Source organism: Hemitrygon akajei, chromosome 1, assembly GCF_048418815.1.
Source record: "Hemitrygon akajei chromosome 1, sHemAka1.3, whole genome shotgun sequence".
NCBI classification, from domain to species: domain Eukaryota; kingdom Metazoa; phylum Chordata; class Chondrichthyes; order Myliobatiformes; family Dasyatidae; genus Hemitrygon; species Hemitrygon akajei.
This window is the reverse complement of record NC_133124.1, coordinates 51,867,619-51,892,812: the sequence shown is the minus strand read 5'-3', so window position 1 is coordinate 51,892,812 and position 25,194 is coordinate 51,867,619. Positions and strand designations below refer to the sequence as shown.

General features: G+C 39.1%; 1 protein-coding gene across 2 annotated transcripts in view; it reads right to left on the bottom strand.

Moving 5' to 3' along the window:
• The window catches only part of ccdc178 (coiled-coil domain containing 178), a 309,293-nt gene that overhangs the window by 65,665 nt on the left and 218,434 nt on the right, over positions 1-25,194 (bottom strand). For both annotated transcript variants that reach the window (XM_073043130.1, XM_073043139.1), the window contains exon 19: positions 22,707-22,856. In XM_073043130.1, the coding sequence (XP_072899231.1) occupies positions 22,707-22,856 (150 nt within the window). The remainder of the gene's footprint in view (positions 1-22,706; positions 22,857-25,194) is intronic.

Genomic DNA, 25,194 nt, shown 5'->3' with positions numbered 1-25,194 from the left:
CCGGATCCTTGATTTCCTCACCAGGAGACCACAGTATGTGTGGAATTAACATCTCCTCCTCGTTAACAATCAACCCTGGTGCATCTTAAGGATGCATGCTTAGCCCACTGCTCTACTCTCTCTACATCCATGAAAAGATTGTGTGGCATGACACAGTTCAAACATAACTTATAAAATTTGATGATGACACAACTATTTTTGCCAGAATTTCAGATGGTGAAGATATATCAGCTGGCTGAGAGATGTCAGAACAAATCTTGAACTTAATGTTAGTAAGACCACGGAATTGACTGTGGACTTCAGAAAGGGAAAGTTGAGAGAACACACACCAGTCCTCATCGAGGGATCAGCATTGGAAAGGATGAGCAGTTGCAGGTTCCTGGGTTCATCTCAGAAGATCTAATGCAAATACAAAGAAGGCATGCTTGTGGCTATACTTCATTAGGAGTTTGAGGAAACTTGGAATATCACCTATGACTCTTCCAAATTTCTACATATGTACCGTGGACAGCATTCTAACTGGTTGCATCACTGTCTGGTATGGAGGAGCCATTGCACAAGATTGGCAAGGACTGCAAGAAGTTGCAAACTCAGCCAGCTCTGCCTTGGGTACTAGCATCCCCAACATTGATGCCTTAAAGGTAGCATCTATCATTGAGGGTCCACATTACCCAGGACATGCCCTTTTCCTCATTGCTACCATCAAGGAGGAGCCTGAAGTCACAACGTTTTATGAGTAGTTTCTTTCCCACCACTATCAAATTTCTGAATGGATGACGAATCCATGTACATGGCTTCACTATATTTGCTCTGTCTTTGCAGTACTTATTTAACTTAATTGTATATATTTTATTGTGTATTGTAATGTACTATTGCCACAAAGCAACATATTTCAAGACACATGCCAGTGATATTAAAACAACACACACAAAATGCTGGTGGAACACAGCAGCCAGGCAGCATCTATAAGGAGAAGCACTGTTGACGTTTCCGGCTGAGACCCTTCATCAGTACTAACTGAAAGGATTTCCACCAGCATTTTGTGTGTGTTGTTTGAATTTCCAGCATCTGCAGATGTCCTCGTGTTTGCCCAGTGATGTTAAACCTCATTCTGATTCAGAAACACACATGGTCATCAGCAAACAAAGAAAGTAGCATCTGACTGAAAGCACAAAAATACTCATGTGAAGGAGATAGCACAACTATAAGTGCAGAGTAAATTAGTAAAACCAATGTCAACAAAAAAATTGAATTTGAAGATTCAGTATCTTCATATTTAATCCTCCTCATATCCCATTTCAGCAACATCCAAAGATCTCTAGTGATATACAAGCTACAGATGGTGCAAGCATTGCTCTTCATCTTCCCCCTAACCTTGCAAAATGATTGTGCATTTAATCTTTAAGACAGCCTTGAACTGTGATCAGGCAGGGAGTGGTAAAAGAACACCATCATTTAGTTCACACTTGCTATCAGGATCTCTTTTGGTGAGATTAATTATCTTAAGATTTAATAATGAAAATGAATTCCATACTCTCAGATAAATTCTCAGCAAATGGTGATGAAGATAGTTGGATCTGGTACTTCACACTAAAGTGTAGATGACTGGACTCAACAACCTCAACATTGTGCTAAATGTGATTAGATCATCTTAAGTGTTTCCAATAATCCACGTTGACTTCATTTTTGATGCTATGTTCAGCCCAATATTCCCATTCTGTGCAAGGTAATTTACACTTTTGGAAACCAGCTTCTTTGTCAATATGATGTTATCTACAACAAGGGTCCCTGCATGATAATATTATTGGCAGGTCCCCATTACATTGCTAATTGGGGAATGTAATGTCCCCATTACATTCAACTGAGAGTAGGCCAATAGAAAGGTAATTGCTGAGTTTGGGCTTTTGAGTAATTTTACTGTTTTGAAGGAAACCAATAATATAGATTAGCAAAGACACAGCCAATTTTGGAGCAAAGACATTCAAAGATACAGTTGGAACCTAGAGCCTTTGTGACCAAAAGTGATGGCATTTATTGCACTAAATCAGAGATAATGTTTGAAAGTTGGGAAGTACAGTCCTTTCCTGCACTACTAAAGTATTGCCTCCCCGTGGCTTGATAAAGGATCAGAATATTTCATTCTTTTCACTGAGAGTTCAGTCTTTCATCCAATTAACCAAGCCATCCGCTTACCACAATTCTTCCCCACTCTCCAATTAATAGGGAGTGATCATAATTGATTTAATTATTACCGAGAACAAAGAGCAAACTGCTGGAGGAACTCAATTGGCTAGGCAGCCACGTGGAGGGAAAATAATTATTGACACTTTGGGTCAAGATCCTGAGAGTGGAAAGCCAATATAAAGAGATAAGGGTTACAAGTCACCCTCTTTTGACCTGCAGTCCTAATGACACACTCTCTCCCTTCCGGCTTACCCCTCTCTGCTCTGAGCTCACCACCCTCACTACCTCACGCATCTGAGTCTGCCCTTCCATTATCATTGAGGTTGGATCTCTCCAAGCATCGAGCCAATTTGGTGAGATGGAGATGGCTTTGGACGGGATGGCCCAGGCGTATCAGGAAGCCAAGATCCCGGCCCTTGTTCACGGCACTATCCAGTGCTTGGACAATCTAAATGTCAGCCCAGATAGACTGGAAGCCCGAGTGTTGGGTACAGAGGCAATGGTGGTAATAATTTTGCTCCTCTCCCATGAATATTCATTCTTTCTCAGCAGCGCCAAGGCTGTGAATGATTGGGCTGATTTGCATTTCTATCCTGCTGGTGTGAAAACTGAGAACAAAGGCTTGGCTTGGGCCTACTCTGGCTGCTCCAGGAGTAGATCTGGGACTCAGTCTGGTTCGGGATGCTGTTGGCTTGCTTCTATTATTTGCACTATGTGTTTTTTTTCCTCTCTCTTTCTTACTTTTTGCTCAACTCTCTCTATACCCATGACTGTGTGTCCAGGCATAGCTCAAACACTATTTAGTGATTTGCTGATGATATAACCATTGTTGGTAGAATTTCAGATGGAGACGAGAGGGTGTACAGGGGTGAGATATACCAACTAGTGGAGTGGTGTAGCAGCAACAACCTTGCATTCAATGTCAGTAAGATGGAAGAGTTGTTTGTGGACTTCAGGAATGATAAGACAAAGGAACACATACCAATCCTCACAGAGGGATCAGAAGTGAAGAGAGTGAGCAGTTTCAAGTTCCTGGGTGTCAAGATGTTTGAGGACCTAACCCGGTCCCAACATAGTGATGCAGCTATAAAGAAGGCAAGACAGCGACTAGACTTCATCAGGAGTTTGAAGGGATTTGGTATGTCAACAAAAACACTTGAAAACTTCTATAGATGTACCGTGGAGAGCATTCTGACAGGCTGCATCACTGTTTGGTATGGGGGGCTACAGCACAGTACTAAAAGAAGCTGTAGAGGTTAGTAAATTTAGTCGGCTCCATCTTGGATACTAGCCTACAAAGTACCCACGACATTTTTAAGGAGCGGTATCTCAGAAAGGTAGCATCCATTATTAAGGACTCCCAGCACTCCTGGCACACCCTTTTCTCACTGTTACCATCTGGTAGGAGGTACAGAAGCCTGAAGGCACAATTCAGCGATTCAGAAACAGCTTCTTCCCCTCTGTCTTCCGATTCCTAAATGGACATTGAACCCTTGGACACTACCTCACATTTTTTTAATATATATTATTTCTGTTTCTGCACAATTTAAATCTGTTCAATCTATATATGTTGTAGTTGATTTATTTATTTATTTTTTCTTCTATATTATGCATTGAATTGAACTGCTGCTGCTATGTTAACAAATTTCATGACACGTGCTGGTGATAATAAACCTGATTCTGATTTCTCTGCACAGCGGTTTTTGGTCTTTTTTAAAAATTGAGTCATTTGGTTTCTTGCTTTGTGGCTACCTATAAGCAGACAAATTTCAAGGTGTATAATTTATACATTATTTGTTAATAAATGTGCTTTGAATCTTTGAACCTTTTCCCTCTTTGATCGTATGCCTGAGCCCAGCTCCAGCCTCTATTGATCTTTCACCATCACCACCAACACTCCCTCTTTGATGCTGAGTTATCAGTCTTTATCATCCTCCATCTCCCATCAAAAAGGATTTAAACACTTCTTCTCTTACTGAAAAATACATTCCGTTTCCTACCACTCATGTATTCAGCAGAACTTGTTCTTACCCTAAACAATTTCTCCTCTGATTCCTCTTGCTTCTTACAAATCAAAGTTGTAGTAATGGACACCAATATGGCCTCTTATATGCTTGTCATTTTGTTGTCTAAGTGCATTTGCAGCCTCTTATATTTGCATTGTTCTATTTCCTAGAATTAATCCTTTGGCTCAGTCCCTTGATCATTTACAAACTGGCCCTTGGTATCATAATCCTAAAAAATAATATCAGGTTCCATATTTATGTTGATGACCCTAAACGTTACCCAGCATGAAGTTCTGTTGTTAGATTGACTGTCAGGTAACACTGGACAACAAAGATTTTGCATCCTGAATACTTTTGGGTGTATCTTACGGTGTTTGGGCTGCTCATCATGAAAATCACCATGAACTTTTCCTATCACATACTCTCCACACTATCCTTTTAAAATCACCAATATTTGTTATTTTCTTTCCTAATTCAGGCCAATTAAATTATTGCCCTCAATGTAAGCTGAAAAATTTCTATCTTCTATAGGCATGCCTAGGTAGGGTGGATGCTGCATGGCAGGGCAGGTTTTTGAAAACTTATAAATTTCCATGAAGGATTCCGATATTTGAGACAGATTTTTGCAAATATAGCTGATGCTAAGATTAAGGTAGGCATTTTTATTGGTCTACAAATCAAACAGGTCATCAATAGCAGGCAATTCAAAGAACTTCTTGTGGGATCAGAAAAAAATCACATGGAAGGCATTCAAGGATGTTGTTGAAAATTTTCTTAGCACCAAACTACGTGCAGCTGGTTGACAACATACTCCAAGCATACAAAACCATGAAGTGCAACATGTCATTAAAGGTTCATTTTCTGCATTCCCATTTAGACTTCTTCCCTGCAAATCTTGGTGCTGTCAGTGATGAGCATAGTGAAATAATTCACCAGGACATTGCGGTCATGGAGAAATGGTATCAGGGCATGCTGGCTGATTATTGTTGGACACTTAAGTGAGAAGCCTCAGACACTGAGTACAAATAAAAATCATCAACAAAATATTTTTAACTTAGTTGTCAGCAAAGTGTCAACACTGTTATGGAATTAAATGCATTATATTCAATGGAACTTAACATTGTTTCTCCAAATTCCTACATGATTCAAGTAATCTGAAGTTATATTTGTATTCAGCTTTAAGCAGTCTATTATTAACAAAATAAAATTCTGAGGAAGTAATACTTTTGAAAAAAAATTGTTGTCCAGTGTAATTAGTCTTAGACTTCCAAAAATGAACCCCAGATCCATTACTAATTCCATATATTGATGAGTTGTTCCATCTCTCTTGAAAAAAAAGCTTGCAGGTGCTGCAAATCTAAAATAATAACAGAAAATACTAATAAGTTAGGCCACATCTGTGGAAAGAGAAAAAGAGCTCTTTGAAATGAAAGATTAATTCAATTTATTTGTAAATAATACAGCCTGATGTGCTGTTTGCAGCATATTTTGCCTAAATTATTTTCCTTACTTTTGAGCGAAAGTAGCATCTTCATATATTCTTCATCATAGATGAATACTATTTCAATTTTCTATCTACACCCTGCCTTAACCTCTGACATTAAAACATTTTCTGTGCTTTTTTATATGCAAGTCTGCCTATTGGGTTTATATTCTGGTCGATCTATAATCCTCTAGCTTTCACAGTTTTATGATTTTCCAAAACCCTCATGCCATATGACAACTTGCATCATCCCTGCTATTAGAGGTCAAAGTAATCCCAAGTTCAGCAACAATTTAAAAACTGTCAGCCCTGTCCATGTTTTCACCATTATTTGTGCCCGTACTCAACACCTGCTCAAAATTCTCAGAATTCTTCCATCATTATCATTTTGCACATATCCCATTTCTTCAACATGGACACTTCAGCTGCTAGTCTGTTGGAGTCATCTATTGTATCCGGTGCTTCTTCTGCTGCAGACTGCAAATGGCAAGACTTTGTGATTACCTATTTCAATTCAACTCCCCATTCCCATTCTGACATGTCCATCCATGGCCTCCTCAACTGCCGCAATGTAGCTAAACTCAGGTTGAAGGAGCATCATCTCATGTTCTTTCTTGATAGCCTCCTACCTGATGGCACGCACATTGATTTCTCCAGTGTCCTGTAATCACACACTCCTCCCCCTTCTCTCTATTTCCATTCCCCATTCTGGTTTGCCTCTCCCACCCTTTTTTCTTATCACCTGCCCATTACCTTCCTCTGGTATGCCTCTGCCTTCCCTTTCCTCCATGACCACCGCTCTCTCCTATTAGATTACTTCTTGTTCAGCTCTTTCTTTCTACACCCATCACCTCCTAGCTTCTTGCCTCACCCACTGACTTTCCACTCACCTGGTCTCACCTATGGCCTGCCAGCTTGCATTTCTTCCCCTCCTCATCTTATTATTCTGGCTTCTGCCCCCTTACTTTCCAGTCCTGTTGAAGGGTCAAAATGTTGACTGTTTTTTTCCCTCTATAGATGCTACCTGATTTGCTGAGCTCCTCCAGCATTTTGAGTGTGTTGCTCAAATTTTCCTGTATCTGCAGAATCTCATGTTCATAAGGCATGAACTAAAACTCTATTCCTAAGCCCATCCATTTTGTCAAAATCTTTCTCAACTTCATGACACTTCTTAGAACTTATATGGTACAAATTAAGAATATTAATTGTTTCTCCACAGATGTTGTCTGATCTGCTGAGTATTATCAGCATTTTGCACTAATTTCTCTATGATTACTCTTTATTTAGTTGTTAAGGGAGATTAGATGTTGTTCTTATTCCTATGGTGGGGGCACTTGATTGGTAGAGAAGAAATGTCTAGATGCAGCCAAACCTAAAGAAAGCCTTTTTTTCTAGAGGGAGCAAGTACTGTAAGCACTGCTACTGGAAGCCTTCTTTTCATATTCATAAAAGCATAAAAGATTTTAAGTATTAAAGCTATACATAATGGAGAAATAAAATTTGGCATTAGATTATTTATTATTTTCCATTCCCCTATTGCATTATTTATCTTTGTAACTTACAATTTTTTATGCCTTGCACTGTACTGCTGCTGCAAAACAACAAACTTAATGACATATGTCAGTGATAATAAACCCAACTCTGATAATGCAGAGTCTGTTGAGTCTTTTATGCATTTGCATTATAATACCATTAATAGTAATCTTTGCTCACCTGTAGCAAAATGAATTTCCCTGATGATAGAAATAATCGGACTGGCTAACAACAGCATGGCTTATTCCAGTGTAACTATATCCTGTGCTAATTAATTACCACCAGTTAGTAAAACAAAATCTATGGTCCAAGATTAGAAAATCCTTTTCAATATTAACAGATTATACCAATCTTATGTAAATAAATGAAAAAAAAAATTGTACATGTAAATTAGCTTAGCCACAAAAGGCATTCCATTCAAAACATGAAACTCTTAGGATTTATCTTTACGAAAATGTCAATTGAAAATGTCAGTATACCTACTGTGCTAAAAGAGAAAACACATTAATGAATTATGTTAATTAGACATAATTTATTATGGAAGTTAGATCAATTAAATAATGCTTTTCATTTTATTTCAAAAATGATACTATATCTTCACAAAATTTGGAGGGTATTTTCAACTTATTTTACAGAATAATACTTAAATATTCCAATTATAGCCAATTTACATATGTAGATTAGAGACAATCTTTCACGATGTTTCCAATAATTTAAATAATACCGTTGCTGGGTTGCATAATAGGACAACATTCAGTCATATCAATGCAAAACTCATTGGGAATTTACTGGAACAGCAAAACCACATTTATTCAGTAAGAAATTGCCCATTATAATTTGCTTCTTTATATATTTTATTACAATAAAGGACAATTAAAGTTACTTTACTTAAATTTATACAGTTACTTGTAACATACAGTATTTACTGTTTTTTTTTAAAGGCAGCTAAAATATAAAGTTTAGATCAACCAAACTTGAAACACAAAGTAATCAGGCCATGACTGGAAGAGTTATCTGAAGATTAAATAGCACAGGCACTGCTTGTAAATTTAAACATTTAGGTACAAATATTTTCTTTGGCTTTTTCTTTTGCATTATCTTTTACATTTTTAACTAAAGTAAAGTTTCTATGGCTTTAGGAAATCTGCATGTTAAGGAAGGGATGTTTTGCTTTGGTAATATAGTTAATGAGTCTAAAAATATTCAGTATAATAATTCTGTCAAAGCCCCCACAGTCTTTTCAATGAGCAGACTCCTGCAGGATTCCAATGGGGAGCCAAGTAATGAGCTTTCAGTATTCGCTCCCACATCGTCCAAGCGAAATATGCTTGGGCTTCCATGGTTCCACATCATTAGTAACATGAAACAAAGACACATGCTTGACTTTAACAAGCAAGTGAAGCAACTGACTTATTAGCCTGTTATGTACATAAACTTAATTTAAATGTGACAAAAGAGTTTTCAAACAAAAATTATAAAATTTTATATAAATTAATAAAATCAGTGCCTTAAGATTTAAGGAGAAAAATTGGAAGAATAAGGCCTCTTAGAGTTCAGCTAAGGTGGACTACCACTGTAAAAGGAGCTGGCGTAATAACAACAGAAACAATTGAGAAATTACATTTATCTCCATTAATTACATACACTTATGCAATTACATTCGAACAATATTATATACAGACAACAAGATTTAAACACCTGGCTGATTTGGGTTGGTCTCTCCCTGTTGAGGCCACACATAATAAGACTACCGATGATTTCCAGTGCCGTACCATCGTTTGTTGCAATACTATAATGAGACCACATAAGGAAAAAAGACTGCCTATCAATATTTGAGAAGTACATTTGAATTATTTTTTTCCCTTCTCAGCAGAGTTACTTTTTTTTACTTTTCCAGGTTTGGGTTACTGAGGTTATGGCATATCCCAGTGAGGTATAACCATAGCAAAATTAAGATGAAAAGTATTCAGCCTCCATGTTCAGGAAAATGGATAAACAGATACAAATTGCGAAAGGATTAAAGACTATGAATTTGTCAGCACTGGGAAAGCTGTGTTAAAACAGCTTTTAATGGTGGTGCAGTTGGCTAATGGGGGAATTTTAGGCAAAGCTTCCTAGCAGGTAAAATTATGACCTTAAACATCAAACAAAACAGAACATGTTCTCCATATTTTTGTGTTGCCAAAGGTTTTTCCTTGGTTGTTTTTGATATTTTGAAGATCCTGGAGGAAATTGAGTTATAGGGAAGCACATGTAGTAAGGAAAAGGCAAGTGTAAGGGTGTACAATTAAGCAATGCTAAAACCATAAAACATAGGAGCAGAATTAGGCCATTCAGCGCATCGAGTCCCCTCCTCCATTTTATCATGGCTGCTCCTGGATCTCATTCAACCACATTCACCTGACCTCTCACCCTGTCCCCGATGCCCTGACCAATCAGGGATCCATCAACTTCTGCTTTATATTGTTATGCCATCGGCCCCCTCCTTTGTGAGAATCTCAAGAACCCGAGTCAAGAGGGGGGGGTCAGCTGACCCAAAAGAGAGAGAGACCACGTTCTCCCAAGAAGCAGAATAAAGGTGACCTTGACTATTGTCTCATGGAGACCACGTGAAAAGCCCTCGGGCAAAGTGGGCTGGTTGAGAGAGAGATCGCATCACCTGCAACCTGATTGACACCTGCGATCCCGTGAAGAAGTATAAAGGAGGGTCTGAGGGGGGGAACCCTCAGACGCACCCAGGAGACGAAGGAAGCACGATATCGATTCCCGTGGGAGCGGGACGCCATTCTGAAGGAAGCCACGTGCGTTAGATTCCAACTTTTGAATCTGTGGCTAGAACCAACGAAAGACTGCTTTTAGCTAACAACGGGGAAGTCTGCTCCCCTGATTCCAAGGATTTGCTCTGCCAAGACGACGGGCAAGTGTTTATCTTTTCCAAATCATCTCTTTCTCTCTACAACGTGAAAACCCCAGCGGTTCCCAAAAGGGAAAAGCCTGCAAACTTCTGAGTGACTCTTTAGATTTCAATTGGACTCTGTATTAACCCCTAGACAACTGTAGAGCTTATTTCTGATTGATCATGGTTACACCGGTGTTTTAGATTGAGTTTGACGATGTATATGATCTGAATGTTTTGTATTAACCATATGTTTGTGCCCTTTTCGAATAAAACGTTTGAAAATAGTAGCATCCGACTCAGCTGATCCATCTACCTTTGCTGGTAAGTTACCTGGTTACGGGGTTACGTAACAATATATACCCACAAGCTCCACCGCAGTATGTGGCAGAGCATTCCACAGATTCACCACTCTTTGACTAAAAAAAAATCCTCCTTACTTCTGTTCTAAAAGGTCACCCCTCAATTTGGAGGCTGTGCCCTCTAGTTCTGAATACCCCCCACCAGAGGGAACATCCTTGCCACATCCACCTTATCTAGGCCTTTCAACATTTGGTAGGAATCATTAATGGAGAAAAAAGTAAGGATGCCAGTGGAAGGATGCACTAAGCATCAAATTTTGAATAATGACCAAATAAGATCAAGCGCAGTTAGAAATCGATCAAGTTGATGGTGGTGGGTTCAAGTATGTGATCAGGTGATAGGTTGACAGGGATAGATAATCTAACAGGTTTGCGCAAAAGGGACAATGCTTTCAGTAATCCTACAACAGTAGATTCCTGAAAGTAATGGGAGCTGCAGCTAACAGCAAAGGCTAAGTGAAGACCTATACATCAAGATTATTTATTAGATTAAACCTGCTTTGAACTCCATGCCAACTTCCTTTCTGGACTTCTTTTGGCCCATGATCCACTTCCTAACAGACTCAGGTAGACAGCATCACTGCTGCCTCACCTCGACATCAGGTTAACAGTGAAACCAAGAACCAATATTTAAGGCAAAATACCAACCTATTCCTGTGAGAGTCTGAGTCAACAGTTGAATAATAAAAAAAACTGGGACAAGTGGAAGCATAGTAGGATGAAACAGTAAGTGATTGCCTCATTTTAATTTGTGACCCCACAAATATTCCTCTCCAATTTTCTGAAGGAATTAATATCATCACCCAATTATTTGCTAATTGGATTTGAAGTTTTTGCCTCAACTGGTTCACACAATAAACACTCTATATGAGGATGTATTTTCTGAAAGATGCAATTTCTCAGTTGATTAATTTTCACTCCCTCCCTTCAAATGCCATGGGTAAGGTAAGGGGTTTCACCCCCAAGGAAGATCTGAATGCAAATGTCAGTCATAGATTCAATGTGAATGGTTTTTCAACTTGCAAGATGAGTACTTATTTGTTTGTAAAGCAACTTGGCTGGCTGGTAGCACAGTGACATCAGTGCCTGACTCCAGAACGGAGGTTCCCGGGTTCGAATCCGGTCGGGCCATTCCTGAGTACGCTTTCCATCCGTGCCAGATTGAGTGTTGAGATCACAACTTGACCTCGTAAAATAAAAAGAAAACTACTGCAAAATGTCTGTGTGAGGAGTGGGCGCGCCACACAGTCTTTCATTCGGCACCTTGTAAGGCATGAAAATGGCTGACACTGGCCTCTCAGGCCTGAGTCATCATCATCAAAGTAACTTGGTAGGTCCCGAGGTATTGAAAAGAGTGACTGAATGACAAATAACCATGGTGAGAAATGTCATTAGCAGGGCAACAAGAAAAAGAAGGAAAGAATCCATGTGGGAAACAGTTTAGTCACTTGAATGTTACATAACTTATAACATGAATAAGATTGCTGGACAGTTAAAATTAAGGAAACTACCTAATTACAAGAGCAGAAAGAGCATGCTTCTGAGAAATAAATCAGACTCTCTTTTCTGGTCTGGCCTCATTGTGACACTGACTTGTGATAGTACGGTTGATATTGAAATACCCTCAGAAGAGGATGAAAAAGCACTTTACTGCATCATAACCATTATCCTAACATAGAAGAATGGATAAAACCAGATAGAATACCTGGGCAATTTGGTTAATAAGGATATCCCTGTTGACTTGACCAGAGCCCCCTCATACACATATCTAGACTGCACCTTAATTAGGAGAGATGTCCAAGATACCATGAAGAAAGATTGTGATATAGTTGTACTCACAGAAACACAGCTTATAGACAGTGTGCCAAAATTCCACATGATAAGCTGTGGGTACATATATGTGGAAGAGCATAGACCTGGGAGTCATCAATATTGACTCTAGACCCCATAAAAGCTCATTGCTATGTGTCAAATATTGGCAAGGCAGACAAAAGAAATATCTCACCATATTCAGAAACACTTGGTAGAGGCATTGGAAGTAGCAAAGATGCAGGATACATTCTGGATGGGGAATGCATTTTTCTTCACCAGGAGTTGTATGGTGGTTCTTCCACTGACCTTTGTTGTTAAGTAGTGAAGGGTGCAGTTGACAGTCTGCAGTAGGTAGTGAATCAATCAATGAAAGAAATAACCTTAACCTTGATTTTACCAAGGTTAGTCTACTACTGTCTATTGCAGCACTGGTAGGACTGATGCCAAGAAACTGCTGCAAATATCGGATGTAGCAAAGACTATGGGACGAAATATCTCAGCATAAATCCACACTCAACAATTAGCTGTGCATCTATTGCAGTACATTTACAACACTCATTTCTACCAGGCAATGTGGGAATTGACCAGGTAGGTCCAGTTCACAAGAAGCAGGACAAATCCAATCCAGCTAATTTCCTCTTAAATAATCTCTTTTCATCATTGCAAAGTGCTCAGATCTGTCAATTAATGTTATCAAATAGCACTTACTCACCATAAGCTACTCAACGATGCCCTGATTAAGATCATATGGACACAAAACTTATCAACAGCCATCTTACAAACATGAACCAAAGAACATAAAGTTGCTCTGCTTTAACTGAATTCAATCAGCATTAAGGAGAAAATACACAAATGGAGTATAAAAAGAAATGTTGTGATTATCAGAGGTCAATCATTCCAATCAAAGGACATTACTCCAAGTGTCCTTCAGAGTAATGTTCAAGGCCGGGGGTTACCAACCTTTTTATGCCTTGGACCAATACCATTAAGCAATGTATCTGTGGAGCCCAGGCTGGGAACCCCTGTTCAAGACCTAACCATCTTATCAATGGCTTCAATAATGACCTCTTCCTTCCATCAGAAGTGGACATGTTTAGTGATGACTGCACAATATTCAAATCTATTCACAACTCTTCAGAAAATGAAACAGTCGATGGTTGCATCCAGTAAAAGATGAATGTTGTCGAGATAAGTAACATTCACACATCAAGAATGCCAAGTAATGATCATCTCCAGCCTAAAACATCCAGCTAATCTTTCCATATTACTATCACCAATTTCTCATATTCAATATTCCAGGGATCACCATTCTGAATTAATGGGATCAGCCACATAAATACTGAAATTACAAGAACAGGTCAGCTGTTGGAAAACCTATACTGAATGATTCACCTCTGGCATCCCACAACCTTTCTGGAGCATAATAGATTACTCTACACTTGCCTGGATGAAACACTGAAGCAACTTAATACTATCAAATGAGACCACTTAATTATCACGTCATAGATTCCCTCCGCCCCCAATGCAGCATGCAACAAGCTGCATCAATTTCAAAATGTACTTCAGTTATCAGCACAGACTACTCTGATAATCCCTTTCTAACCCTGTGAATTCCATCATGAAGAAGCCATAGACACTAGGTTCATGGCAAAGGAAGCTGCAGATTTCCAACAAGTCACACATCATCTCGACTTGGAAAGATATCATTGCTGTTTAATCAACTTTGGGTCAAAATCTTAAAACTCTCTACCCAATAGGATTGTGGAATATCACCACCACCATCTTAAGCACTATTAGTCTTATTATCAATATCTGCATTATGAAAAATATTGTCCTAGTAACATGAACTGGCTAAATCAGAATGAATAGATCTCAGAATCAAACTAAGGTGGTGCTTGGGGTTTAACAGCATAATCAGTTGACAACAGAAGCTAGTTAATATATCTGGCACCTCCGACTGAAACTAATTATTGCTTTTGTGAAAACACACAGGTAAGCTCAGGGTGAGAGGAAAGTAAGATGTGTTCAGGAATAGGGATGAGGGTGAGGGTGACTCACAGTGGTCAACTGTTGTTTGCTAAACCAGGAAAACAACTCCTACCTTTTAAACTTCAACATGGACTCTTTTTTTAAAAGAGGTTCCCATGCCCCAGTGACAATGAACCACTCATGAAAGAACTCAAGATCTGGAAATACCAGGCATTTTGCCGGCTCTGAGGAGTATAAATAAATTTAAAGTTGGGATCTGCAATGGATACAGGACCTTAATTTCTTGTGTATTTTTAGGGCTACATTAAAAGAGCCCTTGACCTAATTAGCATTGATTCAAATGTCCATGATATTTCACACTGCTCAATTCTGCTAAATTAGTTATTGTTATGTCTATTTCTCTTCACAGAAAACAATGTTAAATTTAAGCCCTCTATTATAGTAGACAATTTATTTGTTATTAATAAAACTTCAATTAGATTTTTTCACGTTGTGATGTGCAGTTAAAATAATGTAGTTTTTTTTTGCTTGATAGCCAATGCAGAATATGAGCTGATTGTTTGCATATTATGGTGTATGATAATCACTCCAAACATGCTATACAGATATGGAATACTATTCCACTGTAAAGGAGTATATTAATCTTATTTGTTAAGTAATTTGTGGAAAGTAAACTATCAAGTTAAACAGAAACATGTTTTCAATATATTATAGATTATAACATGAAATGTATGTGGTAAGCTTCTTTCCATATTTGTATCACTCACAGGCTAGAAATATGTATCATGAGCCATATTGCAATCAGAAATTCTGCTGGCACTGCATTACAAATCATTCTGGGAAGGTACTGGCTACATAACAAAGTGGCTTGCAAATATTGTCGCTCTGTCCAAATTTGTAACAAAGGAAAAGTGAACTTTTAGGCCTGGTGCATGAGAAAAGGTAACTAAGTTGAAATATCCTCTCATTGTACTGTAAAGATTTAGAAAATGCACCAACAGCAATAAATGAGATGGACGCAGTGTTGTAATAATTCTGATACACTTGACTAATGCAGTTATTTGCAATGAGGTTGGCAAAATGCCCAAAGCAGTGAGCAAGCAAACAGAGCGAGACAGCTGGCTTAGCACCTTCGATTACTACTGCCATATCCACCAGCTCTTCTGTCAGTGCGGTGTTCACCGATGTGTATTTTAGTACAAACATTTACTCTAAGAAATTCATCCAAAGTACATTTTGTCAAATTTCTCAGATGCCTTTCAAGCAAATGTAGCTGGTGACAAAAGCTGATTATTCAAATTAGCATGCAACACAAGGCAGCTTATGTATTTTAAAGTAATATGATTGCTTTTTGCTTATAATAAAGAAAGGCACATTTGATTTTGAAAGTGACAAAAAGCAATATTAGCAAAGCAAAACAATTTAATGTAATAAATGTAAATGTAATAGGATAAGAATTTTTTGGTTTTGATTTTTATGTTTGCCTGGTTCATTGCATTCAGACATTTGTTTTCAACGTGGTGGCTGAGGGCAGAGGTATATTTTCTCAGTTCTCTATTTTATTCCCAATGCTTAGAAAACAAAATATAAGGTTCACCACTTAAACATTTTCTATTTAAAATATTTGGCATACTATTCTGTTAAAAAGATATAAAACCCATTAGAAGTGCAAGTGGCAATATAATTTGAGAAGTATTACATTCCAATCCATCGGTCTGCTGACATTAACTGATCTTTATCTCTCTCATTAAAATACTGTCTAAGCAAAACAATTAAATCACAAAAATGTTATGTTGAGTTGCCACGAATTTTTAAAACATTATTATTTCTGTATCTGAAGAATATCCTGCTGTCAGACTCAGCTCATTAAGAAAACAGAAACAGGGCCCATTATATATTACTGGTGGTAGGAATAGGATACTTTAAAAAAACAAAATCAGATTATTGCTTGCGCTATTGTTTTATTTGATGGAATCATACCAGCAGATAGTAAAATAGCAACAGAAAAAAGGAAGCTAAATATTGTGAGAGAGGGGGAGAGGGGAGGGAGAGTGGGGGAGAGAGAAAATCAACAATGACACCCTCTGTTACAATGACAACGCACCATTATTCTTTTAATAGTTGATGCAGAACCTTTAGAGTAGTTCTTCAGTAGGATCTAACCTTGCTCCATCCTAGCCCTTGCCAACATGTTGCCTCTAAGTGCCATCAGTTCAAGATTTGAGTATCAAGTTAAATATATCTTGTGGTCTGTTTGTTAACCACCCAGTTCTGGGTAAACACAACTTCCTGCAGTTAAGATATTGTAGAGTAAAGCTATTGAAATCAAACAATTCATAACACTGACAGAAGTTGTTCACGTGAAACAATTGTTCCCCTGAAAAATGCCATTTGAACCACCCATAGACTGATTTCAAGACAGGTGCCAAGCTAGTCTCTGCTGAGGTCAAAGCTCAGGCTTTTTTTTGGTATTTTAGCTTCATAAAAATGGGTTTGGGAACAGAGAAGGAAGTTAGAGATCAGGTTAGAGTTTAGGGATGGGATGTAGAAGAATTAGTGGACAGACTAGAGCCTAAGCCTCCGCTCCACATTCAAGGCTACTGGTGATGGTGTGGTCAGATGCTGGACTCACAGACCATGGAGACATTCGGGATCCCATCATCAGTGACACCAGAGTTCAAGGCCTAGTTTCAGAGACCAATCATCAGTGAGTCCAGTGTCTGAAGCCAAGAGCTCGTGCTCTCCCTCCTCCAGGGTCCTCATCTGCCATCACCGGTGAGTCCTGGATCAATAGCAAAGGTTGATCAGAGGTCCAGATGAAAGCCCTTAGATTGATCAGAAGCCTGATGGTCGATTGGATGCCCAGACATTGAGATCTGATTGCCGGAGCCTGGGTCTGCGAATCTCTGTGAGTTTACTGGGTAAGGAGAGGGAGGGAAGAACGGGGCTTTTTTCACTGTTGTTGCTTTATTCTGTTTTGTTCTGTTCTGCTGAGCATTGTAGGGAAGCTATGTTGGCACTGGAATGTGTGGCAACACTGTGGGCTGCCTATAGTACACCCGTGGATGTGTTGCTTGTTAACACAAATGATACATTTCACTATATGTTTCAACATATGCAATAAATAAACCTAAATCTGAAATCTGAATCTAGTTTGCACCAAGTGTCAGACATGTAATCCTATTGTGTTCTCCCCATATTCTCTTTAAATCTCCACTGAATCTTTCTCTCACCTCCACTCCGGGGACAATTTGCCGTGGCCCGTTAACCGACCAAACTCCATGTCTTTGGGATGTATGAGACTTGATCAAAGGGAGAATATGCAAACTCCACTCAGACAGAACTGGAGGGCAGGACTGAATACTGGTCAGTGCAAATGTAAGAACAGCTCTACCGGCTGCCCTGTTGTAACTTTCATGACTTTAGCTTCCAATGTTACGAACAACCTCTCCATCAGAAAGATTACCAACTTCTATCTTAGGACTATCATTCAACCTTGTCCCTTCTTAGGTATATTCTATTGCTAAAACCCTCGACAATCCTTGATTGCCTCCAGGCTTGACTATTTCACCACCATCCTGGCTGACTAAGCCACATATGCAAACTCTGCTGGCCACAGCATGGTCTCCACCAAGGCTTGCTCAACTCATCACTCCTGCATATTGCAAGTGTAATGGCTACTAACCATATCAACACTCAAAATTAAAATTCTCACCCATGACCAAATATTTTCATCTAGGATTTCTCCTTTAAACGTGGCTGCCTTTCCACTACCAGGTCCTTTAAAGCACTCAATAAATCCTTCATTGTCAAACCATATAATTTCCCCGCTTAATGGCTCCTTCTTTCTTTCTGATTACATTTCTGTGGTATTTGGTACATTTGGTATGGGCCTCCAAATCCTAAGAACTTTCTACAGGGGCACAATTGAGAGCAACCTGACTGGCTTCATCACTGCTTGGTATGGGAACTGTAATTCCCTTAATCTCAGGACTCTGCAGAGAGTGGTGTGGACAGCCCGGTGCATCTGTAGATGTGAACTTCCCACTATTCAGGACCTTTACAGAGACAGGTGCATAAAAAAGTGGCCGAAGGATCATTGGGGACCCGAGTCACCCCAACCACAAACTGTTCCAGCTGCTACCATGCAGGAAACAGTACCGCAGCATGAAAGCCAGGACCAACAGGCTCCAGGACAGCTTCTTCCACTAGGCCATCAGACTGCTTAATTCATGGTGTTACAATTGTATTTCTATGTAGTATTGACTGTCCTGTTGTACATTCTATTTATTATAAATTACTATAAATTGCACAATTGCATATTGCAAATTTAGACAGAGATGTAACATAAAGATTATTACTCCTCATGTACATGAAGGATGTAAGCAATAAACTCAATACAATTCAATTAAACACCATGGATTGTTTTGCTACATATTATTGAAAACTGCTTTTATAAAGTAGTTTATATGAGAGTGAAAGCTTTGCAAAGATGAATAAACTCTTCTTGGGCTTCCATCCGGATATAGTTATCAATTATAACTGACATTTACATAAAAAACCCTGCCATCTTTTTCAAGGATCATCAAAACATTGGTTATAATTGATATCCATACCTGTCTGGCAGCTTGAGAAAAACTTACACCAGGAAAGCACTAGGACCTTTTTCGTTTTGTGATGTCTATCTATGACACTGGGGGTGTATTTAGGCTTGAGTGCACAAAGTGGTATAAGACCAACTAGGGATTCTTAATCTGATGGCCATTTTAGCTGTCTTAATTTCCAATACAGGCATCAGGTGTATAAACAGTATCACATCAAATCACTTTGCAAATTTATCTTATGATGTTATTTTCATAGGTGGCTTACAAGGTACAATGTAGATTAAACGTGTTTCCTCCTTAATTCTAATTGTTTTCTCTTATTTTGTTTAAAACTTATTTTGTTCAAAAACTAAATTAGACCCTTTTTTTTAGAAAAAGCTGATATGGACAGGGGCCTCACACATAGGAGATGAAGGTAAAGAAAGTTCTAATGCTTTAGCACATATTTCTACATCCAACACCAAACTACATGGACTAATTGCTCATCTTTTTTAATGTTTATGAAACTTTGTTCCGCTCTGCAACACTAATCACAGAATTTGCATACATAACAACCCAAGTTGCATTTCAAAAGTAATTCACTAGGATACCTTGAGAACATGATAAATGATATATAAATTATCTTTTCAATCTATTTTGACCTATCTTCATTATTTTTTAAATTTTGACCTGGTACTCCTTCGTTTTAATGTTTACAACATTGAATTGCAGTGGATTTAATTCATTTTTTTACCCTGATCAACAGAAAAAGACTCATGTCATCATGAAAATAGATCTCTGCAAAGTGATCTAAATTAGTTACAAATATAAACCAGAAAATAATTGATTGCATAAGTATTCACCCCCTTTAATATGATATACCAACTCATCACTGATGAAATTTACTGACGATGCAACCACTGTTGGTAGAATCTCAGGTGGTGACGAGAGGCGTACAGGAGTGAGATATGCCAACTAGTGGAACAACAACCTGGCACTCAACGTCAGTAAGATGAAAGAGCTGATTGTGGACTTCAGGAAGGGTAAGACGAAGGAGCACATACTAATCCTCAAAGAGGGATCAGAAGTGGAGAGAGTGAGCAGCTTCATTTTCCCGGGTGTCAAGATCTCTGAGGATATAATCTGGTCCCAACATATCAATATAAAGAAGGCAAGACAGCAGCTATACTTTATTAGGAATTTGAAGTGATTTGGCATGTCAACAAATACACTCAAAAACTTCTATAGTTGTACCATGGAGAGCATTCTGACAGGCTGATATGGAGGGGCTACTGCACAGGATGAAAGAAGCAGCAGAACGTTGTAAATCTAGTCGGCTCTATCTTGGGTACTAGCCTACAAAGTACCCAGGACATCTTTAGAGAAGCAGTGTCTCAGAAAGGCAGCGTCCATTATTAAAGACCTCCAGCACCTGGGCATGCCCTTTTCTCACTGTTACCATCAGGTAGGAGATACAGAAGCCTGAAGGCACACACTCAGCGATTCAGGAACAGCTTCTCCCCCTCTGCCATCTAAATTCACTTTGAAGCTTTGGACACTATCTCACTTTTTTAATATACAGTATTTCCCTTTTCGCACATTTTTAAATAATCTATTCAATATACATAAATTGATTTGTTTATTTATTATTATTATGTTTTTTCCTCTCTCTGCTAGATAATGTATTGCATTGAACTGCTGCTGCTCAGTTAACAAATTTCATGTCACATGCCAGTGATAATAAACCTGATTCTGATTCTGGTGCAGCCAATTGGTTTTAGAAGTCACACAATTAGTTAAATAGAGATCAGTTTTTAGAGAACTGTGTGCAGTCAAGGTATTTCAATTAATTGCAGTAAAAATACACCTGTATCTGGAAGGTCCAACTGCTGGAGAGTCAGTATCCTGGCAAAAACTACACCATGAAGACATAAGAACACTCCATACAACTCCGTGAAAAGGTAAACACAAAGTACACTGCAGATGCTGTAGTCAAAGCAACACGTACAACACGCTGGAGGAACTCAGCAGGTCGAGCAGCATCCGTGGAAACAAACAGTCAACGCTTCGGGCTGAGACCCTTCGTCAGGCTGAAACATTGACTGCTCATTTCCACGGATGCTGCTCGACCTGCTGAGTTCCTCCAGCGTGTTGTACGTATTTCCATGAAAAGGTTATTGAAAAGCACAAATCAGGAGATGGATGCAACAACATTTCCAAGTTATTGAATTTTCTTTGGAGTACAGTTAAGACAATCTTCAAGAAATGTAAAGAATACGGCACAGCTGCAAATTTGCCTCTAGCAGGCCGTCCTCAAAAACTGAGTGACCGTGCAAGAAGGGTACTCGTGAGGGAGGCCATCAAGAGACCTATGACAACTCTACAGGAGTTACAAGCTTTAGTGGCTGAGATGGGAGAAACTGTGCATACAACAAGTGTCACCTGGGTGCTTCAGCATTCGCAGCTTCATAGGAGAGTGGCAAAGGAAAGCCACTGTTGAAAAAAAACTCACATGAAATTTCAGTTAGTGTTTGCCAGAAGGCATGTGGGAGACTCTGATGAAACCAAAATTGAGCTTTTTGGCCATCAGACTAAACACACATCATCAAAAAAACACTATCCCTACTGTGAAGCATAGTGGAGACTGCATCATGCTGTGGGAATAATTTACTGCAGCAGGCCCAGGAAGGCTTGTAAAGGTAGAGGGTAAAATGAATGCAGCAAAATACAGGGAAATTCTGGAGGAAAACCTGGTGTAGTCTGCAAGAGAACTGCGACTTGGGAAAATATTTGTTTTCCAGCAAGACAATGACCTCAAGCACAAACCCAAAGCTACACAGGAATAGCTTAAAAACAAAATTAATGTACTGGAATAGCCGTCAAACTAATTGAGAATCTGTGGACTACTGTGGACTATATCCTTGAAAAGGACTATTCACTTATGATCCCTGTGCAATCTGACAGTGCTTGAGCAGTTTTGTAAGGAAGAATGGGGGAAAAAGCTGGTAGAGACCTATCCATACAGACTCAAGGCTGTAATTGCAATCAAAAGTGCATCTACTAAATACTGACTTGAATGGGTGAATATTTATGCAATCAATTGTTTTGTGCTTTATATTTGTAATTAATTTAGATCACTTTGTAGAGATCTGTTTTCACTTTGACATGAGTCATTTTCTGTTGATCAGTATTAAAAAAAGCCAAACTAAATCGACTGTGATTCAATGTTATAAAACAATAAAACATGAAAACGTCCAAGGGAAGTGTTTTTTTTATCTCTTTACTTCAGATAGATCTACATGTAGCTTCATTGCAGGAAAGCAGCATCCATCATCTGGGACCCCCCTCCCACCCAGGCCATGCTCTCTTCTGGCTGCTTCCATCAGGAAGAAGGTACAGGAGCCTCAGAACACACACCACAAATTTCAGGAATAGTTATTACTCCTCAAGCCTTAGGCTCTTGAATCAGAGGGGATAACTTCACTCAACTTCACTTTTCCTGTCACTGAACTGTTCCCACAACCTATGGACTCACTTTCAAGGACTCTTCAGCTCATGTTCTTGACATTTTTTCTTTTGTATTTGCACAGTTTGTCGTCTTTTGCACACTGGTTGTCTGCCCTTTTGGATGCAGTCTTCCACTGATTTTATAATGGTTATTGGATTTACTGATTATGGCTGCAAGAAAATGAATCTCAGGGTTGTATATGGTGACATATGTGCACTTTGATAGTAAATTTACTTTGAATTTTGAGTTGAGCTGAATCTGAACTGGCAAAAAAAAACATCCAATACACCACAGAATAATCGCTCATTTATTCTCTTTGCAATTTCTTCATCATCTGTAGCTTTAATTACCTGAAGATAATCCTTGATGCGACCTTCAGTTTTCAGCTTGTCATAGTAGATATCTGCAAGTTTACTTTTCGTGTCCAGATAAGTCCCTTGTAGTTGTTTATACTCTGCAGTTCGAATAGCATTTTCCATAAGTGCTGAAGCAAGCTTAGTCTGGAAAATCACCAGAAAAAAAATGTTACCGCTTACAAGAAGATCCTTTCTTGCCATAACAAAGCTTCCATTTGCTGGTTGGATTCATCTTTAAAAACTTGCTATTTACAGTCAAAGATGTGAAACGTCATTTAAAATCATGGGAAATTACCTAGGGTAAATTTTATTACCAAGGTTTAAATGCAGCCCATTCGGTTGGTAAGTCAGTTATTTTTCTTCATTGAGTGTAAAGATTCAGATGATAAAAATTTGGTTGCTTGGTGAGTTGTTTTAGGTGGTAAAATTGCCTCAAATATTCAGCAAACTGCAATCATCATGAGCAATTGTTTGACTGAGTGAGGCAGTGCAAAGTTTGAAAAGAGCTCGGGGCCTTTCGGAATTTTTTGATTGGCTGCAAGCAATTCTCTTGAAAACCAGGCAGAGTGATAGTGACAAGATATTCAATAGTTAGGGAGGCAGCAGTAGATACTCATAGAACACTACAGCACAGATAGGACCTTCGACCCATCGACCTGCCGAACAATTAATCTGCCTGGTCCCATCGACCTGCACCCAGACCGTAGCCCTCCATGCCTCTCCCATCCATGTACCAATCTAAATTTCTCTTAAATGTTGCAATTGACCCTGCATTCATTACCTTGCTGGCAGCTTCCTCCACAGTCTTACCACTATCTGAGTGAAGATGTTTCCCCTCAAGTTCCATTAAACATTTCACCTTTCACTCTCAACACATGACCTCTAATTGCAGTCTTACCCAACCTCAGTGGAAAAAGCCTGCTTACATTTAACCGTCAGATTCTGAGGTTGTGAAAGCAAAGCCAGGATGATGTTTGCCTCCCATGTGCTAGGGTCCAGGATGTCTCAGAGTGACTGCAGAAGATTCTCAAGAGGGAGGGAGAGCAGCCAAACATCATAGTGCACATTGGCAAAAATGACAAAGGTAGAAAGAAGGAAGAAGTTCTGTACAGTGAGTATAAGGAGTTAAGAAAGAGGCTGAGGAGCAGTACCTCCAGGGTAGTAATCACTGGAATACTCCCAGTACTACATGCTAGCCAAGGGCAGGAATCGGATGATAGTACAGATGAATGAGTGGCTCAGAGAGTGATGCAGGGGACAGGGTTTCAGATTTCTGGATCATTGGAAACTCTTCAAGGGAAGAAATGAACAATACAAAAAGGGTGGTTTACAACTGAACCTGAAGGGAACCGTTATCCTTGTGGGGTGGGTTTAAACTAATTTATCAGGAACAGGGGAACAGGAGTGACGGGGCTGAGAATGGGCAAATGTTGTACAAGTTAAAATTGCAGTCAATTAAACATGGGGCAAAATTGAAAGGGTGATGAATACAGGACCGATAGTGTTATATTTTAATGCGTGCAGTATATAGAATCAGGAAGATGATCTCATAGCGCAGTTAGAGATTGGCAAGTATGCTGTTGTGGGTATCACTGAGTTGGGGCTGAAAGAAGATCATAGTTGGAAGCTTAACATCCAAGGGTACACATTGTATCAGGCAGGTAGGCATAGAGGGTGTGGTGACTGTTGATAAAAAGTGAAATCAATTCCTTAGAAAGCAGTGACTTAGGATCAGAAAATGCAGAATTCTTCTGGTAGACTTAAGAAACTGCAAGGGTAATATGTCCCTAATGGGACTTGTATAGAGGTCCCCAAATAGTAACCAAGTTGTGGGATATAAATTATAATGGGAGATAGAAAAGACACGTAATAAAGGCAATGTTACTATAGTCATGGGGGATTTCATTATGGAAGTATATTGGGAAAATCAGGTTTGTGCTGGATTCCAAGACAGGGAATTTGGAGAAAGCCTACAATATGGCTTTATAGAGCAGCTTGTGGTTGAGCCCACTAAGGGAATGGCAATTCAGGATATGGTGTCGTGTAATGAACCATATTTGATTAGGGAGCTTAAGGTAAAGGAATCTTGAGGAGGCTGCAAGAATTCACAATGCAGTTTGACAGGTAAAAGATAAACTCAGATGGAGTAGTATCACAGTGGAGGAAAGGGAATTACAGAGGCTTGAGAGAGAAGTTAGCCAAAGTTGATTAGAAGGGGACAGTATCAGGGATAAATAGCAATGGCATACTGGGGGAATTTTTGAATAGTAGGGGAATTAAGGATTATAGGGTAAAGTCGGGGAGCTGGAGGTGAGTCCATGGCCAGATCAGTCATGTTCCTATTGAATGCCAGAGCAGGCTCAACAGGCCAGATAGCCTACTTCTATTTCTATTATGTTCTTATGGCTGGAGTTTCTGGGGGCAAATCGAAGATAACCCCCAAAGATTAAGAAATACTCTAAAGGGAGGATAATGCAACCAT